Genomic DNA, 11,964 nt, shown 5'->3' on the forward strand with positions numbered 1-11,964 from the left:
AAACCTTTCATTGTCACATGAAAAGCAAAGGATGTTCAAAAAGAAACACTTGTTGAAAACGACTTTGCAAAAAAAAATGATTTCTTCATCATCTTCCAAGAAGCCTTACGATGATGATGAATCGACCATCACATCCACAACCATCTCAACAACAACAACAACCAACGGTGGTAGTAGTGGCTGCGGAAACACCACAGAAAATGAATTAGATGCCAAACCATTCATTTCCGAAGCCATCGGAGATTCTCATCAATTACAACAATTTGAAACACAATTTGTAACCAATGTTTATAATGAAATTGCTCCACATTTTTCGAATACGAGATATTCAAGATGGCCGTTTATTAATGAATTTATTTTAGGAAAGAAGAATTGTTTATTTGCTGATGTCGGATGCGGAAATGGTATGCTATTTTGAGAATATGAGGATGAATATTCAAATGTTGAATTATATTGAATTTAATTTTCTAAAATTTATGATGAATTTTAATCTGATAATTTATTTTATGATGACTATTCACCATTTGTTCAATTCAATACTATCCAACATTTACAGGAAAATACATGCAATCATGGAAAGAAACCATTCAATTTTACAATGGCACTTCTCTCAGTAAAACATCCACCAGCAATTGTTTCATTGGAACAGACATTAGTTTGGGATTGGCAGAAATTTGTAGAGATCGCGATTTAGAAGTTCTAGTTGCTAATAACACACAATTACCATTTCGAGGAGAATATTTCGATGTGGTCATTAGCGTGGCTGTGATTCATCATTTTGCTACTCGAGAACGAAGAATGCAAGCCATCCGAGAATTATTTCGAATTTGTAAGAAGGGTGGAGAAGTGTTAATTTATGTATGGGCATTTGAGCAAGCACCTAAGAAGAAGTCTGTAACAGGAGAAGATGGCACCACATCAACGCCCTCGTATCGATATGCACAACAGGATGTTTTTGTTCCATGGCATTTGCAGAAACAATTTGATTCCAAGAAGACTAAATCATCGAAAGAAACACCTGAATCTGCACCATCATCTATACAGGAGACAAGCTCCTCTTCCAACATGAATATTTTACCAAATGTGACACAAGGTAGCGAAGGTGAAAAAGTTTACAAACGATATTACCATTTATTTAAGAGAGGAGAATTGGAACAACTAGTGCAAGATGCATCTGTTATGATGGATGATAGCTCTGGAGAGCAACGCACACTATTCGAGTTTGAATTTGTGAAGAATTATTATTTTGAAAAAGATAATTGGGGAGTTGTTTGCAGAAAGAAATAACCCTTAAATTTTCAAAAGCTCTGTGTTTTCCATGATTTTTGCCCATCACCACAAGCAATTCTCGACAGATTTAAAGCCCTAATTTTATTTTCGAATTTAAATCTGAAATCCTTAATTTTATTTTCCTATCACCACCTGAATTGCTTCGTTACTGAATAGATTATTTTTGCACATTTAACACTCGGCAAGCATAGGCATGTAAATTTTCTCCGTCTTGTTTCTTGTTTGCGAAGGAATTTTCCAACACCTTGTATTGGATCCAAACTTTTTTGGCCTCAGTGATAGCCTGAGCATCGCTTAAAACTTGTGAGTAGTCCACAGAAAAATCATTCCATTTCAATTCCTTGTTTAAAGTTTGGGTGGACACTTCCAATTCAGAGCTCAATAACTCTAAAAATGTTGTACATTGCTTCTTGGCAGGCAGTTCAAACAACTCTGCCACCGGTTTGACATAGATCTCATTTAAATTATGATATAAAAAGCCGACCTTCTCAAGAATGTCACTTCCAACCTTTAAGCATCTGTTGTTTGTTAATAGTAATTTCAAGCTCAAAGGCAAGGGATATTGAAGATTTTTTTGTTGCATTTCAGCTCTACTTGCAATCTTGTACAGGTAAATAGTGGTAGCGTCACACAAAACAATATATCTCATTTGTACAATTGGAGTTGTATCATTATCTTCTCGTGTGGTTGCTTTCTCTTCCTTTACATTCCACAAAATATTTAAGGCATATACTTGGTTTTGAAGGGAGAGCTTTTTGAACACTTTTTCAGCTTCCTTAATCGATTCGGAGGAATCTCCTCTCAAGTGAAAGATACGAAGGCTCTTGTCTTCTGTGTGTGACTGTGAAAAGAGTTTTGTTGGTGGAATGACAATTTCTGTGATGGAACTAGTAGTGGGACTAGTGGTGGCTGTTGGGGCTGTTGTGGTGGTATTTGTAGAAGCAGCGGTGGTAGCAGAAGTAGTATTATTTTTGGCAACAGCACCTTTCTTAGCTTTTGCATTCTTACTATTAGTAGTGGCAGGAGATGGTTCCGTGGTTTGTGTGGTACTAGTTGAGGTTGTTGAGGCAGTAGTTACAGTTGAAGCATCTTTGGTATTTTGCACGGCAGTCGTAGTTTGTGATGATTTGGTTTTTGTCGGAGTTTGTTTGGTTTGTTTGTCCTTGCTGTTAGGATGATGTTGAGAGGCAGCCTTTGGCTCCGAAGATGCCTTCTTCTCGTTCTCTTGCAGAGTAGCTGTTTGTGATGGTGATGAGGAAGTTGGAGCAAAGTTGGCTGTTGTGGCTGTGCCAGACCAAACGGATTGAGCAGCTGTTGAGTGCTTCAAGATCAGATCCAAAGTTTTCATTCTTTCCTTTTCCAATTCAATCATGGTTTTTCGAAAGGTTTCATGGGATTCATTCCATGAATTCAACATGCTCATAAAGTGCTCTTTCATGACATTCAATGAAGAGCCATAAGCATTCATTGCAAAATTAATTTGAGATAATATTTCCGTGTGTTGTTGTTGGAGGAGAGATTCCAAAGTTGAAGATGTTGTTGAGGAAGTCTCAGCCGAGACCTTATTGTTCTTCAAAGAAGGGGTACTAGTTGCTGTTGTTGATGTTGTTGTTGTTTTAGGATTGTTCGTAGTGGTGGTGTATTTCTGAACAACAGGTTGCACTTCGTCTCTCTCTTGATCATCTTTATGGAGAGTAAATTTTGTCTGTCCAGGAATTCTTCTTCGGGTCATCATGATGATGATTCAACACAAAGGATTATGGTGTGTGTTTCAAAAAGATGTTGGATTCTATTATGATGGTTCGGAAGATCAATGATGATGACAAAGCCTTTCGCGATTGTTTGGAAAAAGAAACTTCAGCAGAACAACGGAACAACAATTAGGAACGTTTTTTTCTTCTTGACGAAACAATAGTCTTGATGTAAACCTTGCAAGAAAACACAGTTCAGATCGAGAAGCGATTCATCATACAACAACAACAACAACAACAACACAATAATTTCACCTTTGGGAAGTCTCAACGTGGTGGTTGAAAGTTCTGTCTGGATGAAGTTGAAATTGCACATTCAAATCCAGAACTTAAGCGAGGAGTGAGCCATATCGCCCTGTCAAACAAACCGTTCCATTCTTTTCATCCATACATATGGAAAGTATCTAAGGAAATACCTTACAAATGCATTGATTGTGAGTATCGATAAAATCATCACCGAAAAGAAGTGTTTTTCCTTGAGAATCTCTTCATCCTCAAGGAGTTGCCTATTTATGGATGAAAATCAACAAGCATCAAAAAATGTCTTCCAACAATCATCAACTGCCAACGGCCATTTCGGAGCATGTTGCAACACTACGAGAAGAGGCTTCTCTCGGAGGAGAAGATCAGGAAAGAGAATCATCAAATCAACGATATTATTCTCACAGAAATGTTTTGTCGTCTCGATTTGTTCGATTTTTGGATCGTCTATTGGGGACCTCGCATGATTCACAAGAACATGAGCAAGATGAAGATGAACAATCAAGCACAAGTTCTCCATCTTCCGAGGATGATCATGACGGAGAAGAGGAAGATGAAATTATTAACACTGATGAAGAGTATGAAACAGAGGAGGACGATGAAGACGAAGAGGACGATGAGGAACCTAATGAAGAAACGGAAAATGATGAGCAATACGAAGAGGAAGATGAGGACGATGATGAAAATACTTCAAATTATTCCACCAGCGCTTCACTGAACACCACTACCACCACCACCACCACCGAACACCATCATCAAGCACGTTTCACGAATTTGCTAACTTGTACCATCATTACAGAGCTACATAAGGCTCTCACTCACTACGCAATATCGCGAAAGCTAACTCGAAAAATTGCATCTTATCACTCTAACATGATTGAGTCTTGTGAATATTTGTCGAACCTCAAGAAGGCCCTTGTGATTGTTTTGACAGCCAATTCAAAATGGACACCATTCAGTATCAAAGAGCTCTATGCGAAGGTCTTTCATAAATTAAAAGAAAGATCGGTCATGAGCACGTTTGATTTGAGAGTGCTACACCTCGTTTTACATATTATATTCGAAAGTCCTAGGACACAGAATCATTCTCGAGGCAACATTAATTTTCAACAAGATTATGATTTATATCACTACACCTATCCAATGATCATTGAAATGTATGAATATCTATTGGAGGGTTTTAGAGAAAAGACAATCACTCCCTCCTCGTTTGAACAAGATTTTTCTGATTTGAATGGATGTTTAATGGTTGGTACGAATATGAATTCATCCACACTGGCTCCAGAAGAATTTATTCAAAAGATATTGCATCACTATCGAAAGAAATATCTAGATGTTGCCTTAATTGCAGGAGCTCGAAGAATTCAAAATGACATGATTTTGTAATTCTATTATTTATTGATTCATATGTATCTTTGCGACCCTAAAAGTCTCTACATTGGAGCTATTAATTCCAATTCGACAATTTCTGGATCCATTGAAGATCACTACTTTACTTCAAAGGACTGGAAACACCACGTGTGTCATTCATTGAACTCGGAAAATGATCTTCCTTTATTAACCAATGATGGATATTCTCGTGTGATGGTTTCTCTTTAATGTGCCTGAAATAAAGTTCGTGTTTAGAGCACTCATTCCTTGCGTTCACATGGAATGGGTGGTTACTGATTATCATGAACAATGTCATGTGTTAAAGGATGACTTGGCCATCGCTTGAATCATTCCACCACCAGTGGTTGTGACCATGAGAATTGTGACCTCCGCAGGGTGTTGTTTGACTTTCATGGTCTTCAAAATGTCCACTCACAACATTATAATCCATTCTTTCAATGGCGATCTTCTCATTCCTAAAACGGAATCAAAATTTGGATTTTTATTCTCAAAAAACAAAATGTTCCCGTCAGCACCACCCTTTCGACCACTCCTCACACTCCTTTCACCACCATCACCATCCTCTGAGATCAAAGGTTTATTTGTGAATCATTCCCGAATGCCATGCTTTCACTTTGATATTTCCCGATTATTATTATCCTTTCTCATCGTACCCATCATCGTATGGATGATTTCTTCCATGATTCATCCTTCCCATGCCAAACCTTTATTGTCTTCCATGTCGTCGTCGTTGTCATCATCGATTCGAATCCATCCAATCATGATGAAATTCAGGAGTTTTTCAACACCATCATCATTCTCCAATCCAACCACCAATTGTTCTTCCTTCCATCACATTTCTTTCACTCTTCCAATTCCCTTTCTTTATTGGTCGAGATCAGATTTCAACACTCGATCATCGAGTAAATTTTTCGAAAAGTCTTGTCTCATTGAAAGAGAGACAAGATTGACATCGAGTTGGTCTTCTTCCTTCTCCTCATTAGTCGCATCATCGTCAACTACAAGTTGGACCTTGAATGATTATTTGAATCATGATGATGAATCTGAAAAGCAACAACAAGAAGGAGGAGGAGTGGTGAATTTTCACATAGTGGATGAGTTTACCATGTTTAAAATATTCAATGAAACCTTTTCGAAACATTCCTCTCAAAATTCGAGTCTCATGGATTTTCAATTAATTGCACAAGTGACACGTAAGAGTGATCTCTTCTTGATGAGTCGAAAGGAAAAGAATATTACCAATTATTTGCAATTGAAAGATAGAACCATTGCTGTGTGTGAAGAACATGTGGCACATTTGAATTTTGAATTATTGAGAAATGGACTTTCCTTGTCGAAAAGTGACGTGATATTGAAAATTGTCTCCAACAATGACATGTCTTTGAAAGTTCTCGATGATTCGATTGATGCATATTTTGTGAATGACATGTACATTTTTACAAGTGTTCGAAAAACTCCCACTTCTCTCTATTATCCAAGAGAGTTTAATATCATTCCAACATCTTTCTCAATTTCAAATTATAATTATTCATCAGAGATTGCTCCTCTCTTACCAAAACAAGAAATATTTCGATATGGAATTCTTGTTCGAAACAATCCAAAGATGGAGTCTTCCAAATTTGAATCGATTGTGAAACGATTTTTAATTTCACAAATTGAAATGTATGCCTTCTGTAGGGAGAATCCAAGTGAATGTTTTGAAAAATGGCTTATTTATGATTACATGATTGACAATGTCAATGCCATGATTTGGCCATCAATCAATGGATTTGGTGTCATTAATGCCTCTCAACTCGATACTTCGATGAACATTTTTTCATATGATTTTCCAGAATTAGCAAATAGGAACTCCACTTTTAGAAGAACATTTATTGAAAAATTTGTGAATAGTACCTATATCAATCAAATCTATCAAGATGGATGTTATGTCGTTGAAAATTTCACCACGACTTCCAACAAGTGTCAGTTTTCAAGCATGACCACCTTTTCTCTTAATGTCACTGCTCTTCAATATCAACCTATAATTCCTCAATTTTGTGAAGATTTTGTCTTTCCATATCCTCTCTCCTGTTTGAGAGGTTATTTATATTATAGACTCTATTGTGGTTTCATTCCATTTATTATTGGAGCAGCAGTTAATGTTTTGTGTATTTTTGGAATTCCATTTGTTTGTACAGAACTCATATTTCGAAATCGATTCATTGCTCCCTATGTAACTCCAATTAGTTTTACTGGATTTTTAATTTTCTCTGCCATTGTGTTTTGTCGATTTGTGACATTTCCAGAACATGTTGCGTATGGAATGGCGAGTTTTTGTATATGCGTGGTGATTGTGACACATGCGATGAATATTATTCGATATTTCTATGTTCGAAATTTATTTAAGATTATGAAAAAGAGTAAGAAACAACAAGATCAAGGACGAGGATTTGGATCCATGACCACCTCGAATATGACCAATTCACAATCGATTTTTGACATTTCGACAAGAAAAATTCGAATTCACAGAATTGTTTCCTCTCGTCCAGTTTTTGTCACTGTTTGGCTCATTTTGGTGTGCATTTTACCTCCTTCCTTTTTCGTCGCTCAGTATTTCTCACCTTCCAATTATATTATTCGAAACGGAATTCTACTCATTTTGTACTTTGTGGTCACTTTATTTATGGTTTTGTGTTTCATCTTTGATGCTATTATTAACAGAAAGAAGTTGAGAAAGAGAGGATTTATTTCGTTTTTAGTTTTTGATGATCCGCTCTTGTATCGAATGGAATTAATGTTGTGCTCTTTGGAATTAATTTCCATTGTGTGGGCTTCGTTGAGTGATTATTATGTGTATAATGTGGCTTCTTTTACAAGTCAGGTAGGTGCAATTTGAAATAGCTTTATCATATTTTAATTTCCAAATTTAGGCAATTGCATTTACCTTAATGGGAGTCACAGGTTCCTTAACTTGGTCCTATGGATTTTCGATCGCTGTGTTAATATACAGAAAACTGAAAAGAAAGCTGAACACTGCAGTTGGACGTAACAGAGGTTCCAGTGTCATGTCAGCAATTTCTGACACTTCTGCTGTCAGCTCTACCAATTCTGCCAAACACGATCATTTAGAAAAATTGATGAAAAATGACGATTTTTATTCACTATTAGAAGGTATGTGAGCGAGTAATATCTTTTTGAAAAAACCACTCATTGCATATTCACACACACATCACTTGTTGTTGATATAACTTGATCACTCATTTCAATTAATTTTGTCAAAACTAGATTATTGCAAGAAGGAATTTTCTTCTGAAAATTTGTATCTCTATACAGTACGTAGAGTGATTTTTTCTTATCGTTCGTTAATATGAAACACACAAAATCGTCCAATTTTAAAGAAATTACTTCAAATGAAAAAAAGGAAGAAATATTCCCTCAATGAGCTTCTCTTCATTTATGAAAATTACATCAAGAATTATGCTCCATATGAGGTCAATGTTTCATTCAACACTAAAAAAGCCATTCGTGAAACACTAGAAGCTCACCATGTCCTTCTCCCTCGTCAATCCAAAGATTTAACACAATCGAAATTTGATCCTTCCATAGAAGATCCTCAACGTTACAACACATTCGATCATGCACTGGACCACCAAGGCACATCTAACACACCGTATCGCTCTTTCGACGGCTTTGAATCAACAATGACCACTACACCAAATGCTTCTGAAAGAAGACCAACAATTGGAAGTGCCTATACTCCCTCTCCACCTAAAACCTTCTCTTTAGGTGCCGGTTTTAAGAATAGTTTTAGAAAATTGGGTTACACTTCATCCATGTTGGACGAAGAAATGGAACCCAATTTCAATCATTTGGTGGGAATGGATGATGTGGAGTTGTCACCTTCATTGGACAATCAAACAGGCAATAATGTAATCTTTTTAAATTTTGAAACAATTGAACCATTGTTTAATGATGTCACACAGAACATTATGGATACATTTAGTCGATTATGTGACACGACAGAATATCAGCAATGGGAATCATTGAATCGTATGACAACCTTTGGAACTGAAGTTCGTTTTTAACCTTCCAACATTCCATTAATTCATTAAAAAACTCACATGTCACAAAAATATTATTGCTTGTTCATCCTTGATGCTTGTTTGGTCAATTTCGTTGGATTGGAAATGGAAATTTTCCCACCAAGCATGGTGGATCTTGTGCCGAATTTTCCTCTCTTTTTTGCGAATTCTTCGCCTTGCTTTTGCTTCTTCTTATGATGTTCGAGTTTCAGAGTTTCATACATTTCAATTGCATTTTCAACATTCACATTTGTGAGAGGTTGTTTGGTGATAATGGAATACTCAATGACTTTGGCAAGAGCAGCTTCTTTTTTTCGATTCAAAAGACTTGTGACTTTTCCTAATTGTCGCATTCTTCCAGTTCTTCCTGCTCGGTGCATGTAATCAATGGAATTGAGTGGAAAATCAAACATGACCACATGATCGACCGGGTTTGCAATATCCAAACCTCGGGAAGCAATGTCAGTTGTGACCATAATATTGAGACGACCCGAGCTGAATGAATCAAATTCCTCTGCCTGTCGTTCATGAGGCATATCTCCGTGGAAACAACTTGCTTCTAGGCCATGTTTGGTGAGGGCATGATACACAGCACGACAACTCTTCACCGTGTTGCAAAATATTAAAATTCTTTCACGAAGAGGGGAAAGAGGTAATGCATTGGATAATCCATTCGTGAGTGTTTGTTCCTGTCGTTGGTCATTCATGGAAAGTTGTTTGTCGTTGGCTGTTTTTGCTTCTTCTTGAAGGCCTAGACTTTGAATAAGGGCCGAGTTTTTGATAGTGTTCACAGAAGATTTGAGTTTGGTCTTACTCGAGGATTTCTTGTCGTTGTGTGTATTCTCGGCAGTTGTCATTGTTGAAGAATGATTTTTCAATTTAAGCACTCTTTCCAAAAGGTATTCCATCTTATCCTTGTTATTGGTCATGGGAATAAACTTGTGTTGAATATGTAATGTTGCTTTGTGTATATCCTTATCGATAATATAGAGCATATTGGGTGGAGGTGAATTTGTGGAGATGGATTGAGAGGATGAAAGTGCACCTACACTCATTGTTGTGAAATTTTTGTTTTGTTCCTCAAGATGCTTTGTATCATTTGAAGGGAACGTCTTATTTTTCTGGCTTCTATCAGTACTACTTAAATGAAATGCAGAAGCATCTTGAGAGAAATAGTGATTAATAAAACGTTCAATATTCGCATTATAGGTCGCAAATACAAATCCAAATTGCACAAATTCATTCACATGTTTACCTCGTTGCAAACATGGAACCACAATCTTTTCCAATTCTTGTAAAAAATCTTTTCCACATAATGTGTCGGCTTCATCCAACACGACAAATCGAAGATCTGAGAAATAAACATGACCTTCAGAATGTAGCTCATTGAAAATGGTTGGTGTTGTCACCACGACGTCAATATTTGTGTGCAAATCTCGTTTCATTCTCGATTTTGCAAGATCACTTCTCAGTAAGACGGTTCTAAATTTCAAAGAATGGCTCAAATGTTTTGCTGTTTTGTAAATTTGGCTTGCCAATTCTCGAGTTGGAGCAACAATGAGCACTTTGGGTCTTTGTGCTTGGGTTTCATGGCCCATTTTCTCTAAATGTTTCATCTTGCTTAAAATCGGTAACAGGTAGGCAAGAGTTTTTCCTGTACCTGTTTGAGCTCCGATACAAAAATGTTTCTTTTTGTTTGCTTTTTTCAATAATTGAGCAATTGCTAGCTCTTGAATTCTGGAAGGTATTGTAATGTTCCAATCTTGGAGAATTTTCATAACAGATGAATCAAAATGAAAGGAAAAGAAATTAGCTAGGCCATTCCGATGAGATTCCACATCATTATCTCTTGTTGTTTCATGCTCCATTTCAATGGATGAATGATGTTGCATTGCCTGCATTGGAGGTTCTAACAATGTCAATGGTTTGTAATCCCGAACCACTTTTTTGGAATCAGAGGCATAGCCACAAAATTGATGATTTCCATTCAATAATTTTATACATAATGACGATGATGAAGATGTTAACCAATGATAGGCATCATGATTCAATCTCTCAAAATATTTCTCAACATGAGGATAATGATGGAATTTTGCCTTCGGAATCCACAAGCAGGTTCTCATCATTTTTTTTGAGTTTTTTTTTAATTTTTTATTTATAAAAAAAATGCCATCAACCATCTTGCACACCATGATCCGTGTCGGAGATTTAGAGAAATCTCTCAATTTCTATTGTAATGTGTTGGGAATGAAAGAAAAGAGAAGAAGTGATTATCCTGAAGGAAAGTTCACTCTTGTTTTTGTGGGTTATGAACATGAAGATTTTGAAATTGAATTGGTAGGTGATGATGAATTTGGTGAATATTGAGAATGGTTAAATGTTAAAATAATGATGACATAATAATTAATAACCAACAATTAATAACCGATTGATAATGATGAATGGAATATATTAATGATGATGATGAATTTCTCAAATTTTAATTGATAAACAATTAATAATAATTATTTTTGGTGATGGCAATGAAAATTAATGCATCCGCAATTTTGGAAAATTCAACATTTTTCTTGCCTCATGATAATTTTCTTTGCGGTCGATTGGTTAATGGATTTGACATATTCCTTGTTGCTACTTCATGAAAGACTTATAACTATGGTGTCGAGTTATATGAAATGGGAACTGGTTTTGGCCACATTGCTGTTGGTGTTGAAGATATTTATGGTACTGTCGAGCAAATTAGAAATTTGGGTGGAAAAGTCACTCGAGAACCAGGACCAATGAAGCATGGAAAAACGGTGATAGCGTTCGTGGAGGATCCAGATGGTTACAAGATTGAGTTGATCGAAAAGAAAACCTTGTAAATGAAGACAAAGTGGGTGTATGGTAATTAAATTTTCGAACAACTTAAGTTTGAGATATGAGAACTGAATTGGTTTTTAATTATTGTTTTCCAGGTTGGTGATTTGTAAAGTTAATTTCTCAATTTTTTGCTTGATCTTATGATTATGATTCAATACTTCTGGTAAATGCTGTTTCAGCTGGTGTTCTTCAATCATGCATGGTTATTGATCATTAATATATCAGCCACAACAGACAAGTTATTGTTGTTGAGATAATTTTTCCATTCTGAATTGTTTTTCTAAATAAGATTGGCCTTGCTTGGAGAGGCAAATTTTGCAAAAGCTTTGAACAAAAGTGTATCAACTGTA

At 36.2% G+C, this 11,964-nt stretch overlaps 6 protein-coding genes across 6 annotated transcripts; 4 read left to right on the forward strand and 2 right to left on the reverse strand.

Annotated features, from left to right (window-relative positions):
• Positions 1 to 76: 76 nt before the first annotated feature.
• FDP41_006098 (uncharacterized protein) lies at positions 77 to 1,287 on the forward strand (the record flags this gene model as incomplete). Its single annotated transcript, XM_044709695.1, has 2 exons — positions 77 to 404; positions 557 to 1,287. 2 exons carry the CDS (start codon positions 77 to 79, stop codon positions 1,285 to 1,287), a joined length of 1,059 nt encoding a protein of 352 aa, XP_044559337.1.
• Positions 1,288 to 1,447: 160 nt separating this feature from the next.
• On the reverse strand, positions 1,448 to 3,025 carry FDP41_006099 (uncharacterized protein; the record flags this gene model as incomplete). The annotated part of the gene is made up of 1 exon (XM_044709696.1): positions 1,448 to 3,025. One exon carries the CDS (start codon positions 3,023 to 3,025, stop codon positions 1,448 to 1,450), a length of 1,578 nt encoding a protein of 525 aa, XP_044559338.1.
• Positions 3,026 to 3,581: 556 nt separating this feature from the next.
• Positions 3,582 to 4,688, forward strand: FDP41_006100 (uncharacterized protein; the record flags this gene model as incomplete). Its single annotated transcript, XM_044709699.1, has 1 exon — positions 3,582 to 4,688. The coding sequence occupies one exon, from the start codon at positions 3,582 to 3,584 to the stop codon at positions 4,686 to 4,688; it is 1,107 nt and encodes a 368-aa protein (XP_044559339.1).
• A 505-nt stretch (positions 4,689 to 5,193) lies between these two features.
• FDP41_006101 (uncharacterized protein) lies at positions 5,194 to 8,758 on the forward strand (the record flags this gene model as incomplete). Its single annotated transcript, XM_044709700.1, has 4 exons — positions 5,194 to 7,554; positions 7,604 to 7,844; positions 7,959 to 8,005; positions 8,072 to 8,758. 4 exons carry the CDS (start codon positions 5,194 to 5,196, stop codon positions 8,756 to 8,758), a joined length of 3,336 nt encoding a protein of 1,111 aa, XP_044559340.1.
• A 50-nt stretch (positions 8,759 to 8,808) lies between these two features.
• Positions 8,809 to 10,881, reverse strand: FDP41_006102 (uncharacterized protein; the record flags this gene model as incomplete). The annotated part of the gene is made up of 1 exon (XM_044709701.1): positions 8,809 to 10,881. The coding sequence occupies one exon, from the start codon at positions 10,879 to 10,881 to the stop codon at positions 8,809 to 8,811; it is 2,073 nt and encodes a 690-aa protein (XP_044559341.1).
• Positions 10,882 to 10,921: 40 nt separating this feature from the next.
• Positions 10,922 to 11,616, forward strand: FDP41_006103 (uncharacterized protein; the record flags this gene model as incomplete). The annotated part of the gene is made up of 2 exons (XM_044709702.1): positions 10,922 to 11,092; positions 11,398 to 11,616. The coding sequence occupies 2 exons, from the start codon at positions 10,922 to 10,924 to the stop codon at positions 11,614 to 11,616; spliced, it is 390 nt and encodes a 129-aa protein (XP_044559342.1).
• Between the last annotated feature and the right edge of the window lie 348 nt (positions 11,617 to 11,964).

The sequence above is a fragment of the Naegleria fowleri genome, assembly GCF_008403515.1.
Source record: "Naegleria fowleri strain ATCC 30894 chromosome Unknown tig51, whole genome shotgun sequence".
NCBI classification, from domain to species: domain Eukaryota; phylum Heterolobosea; class Eutetramitea; order Acrasida; family Naegleriidae; genus Naegleria; species Naegleria fowleri.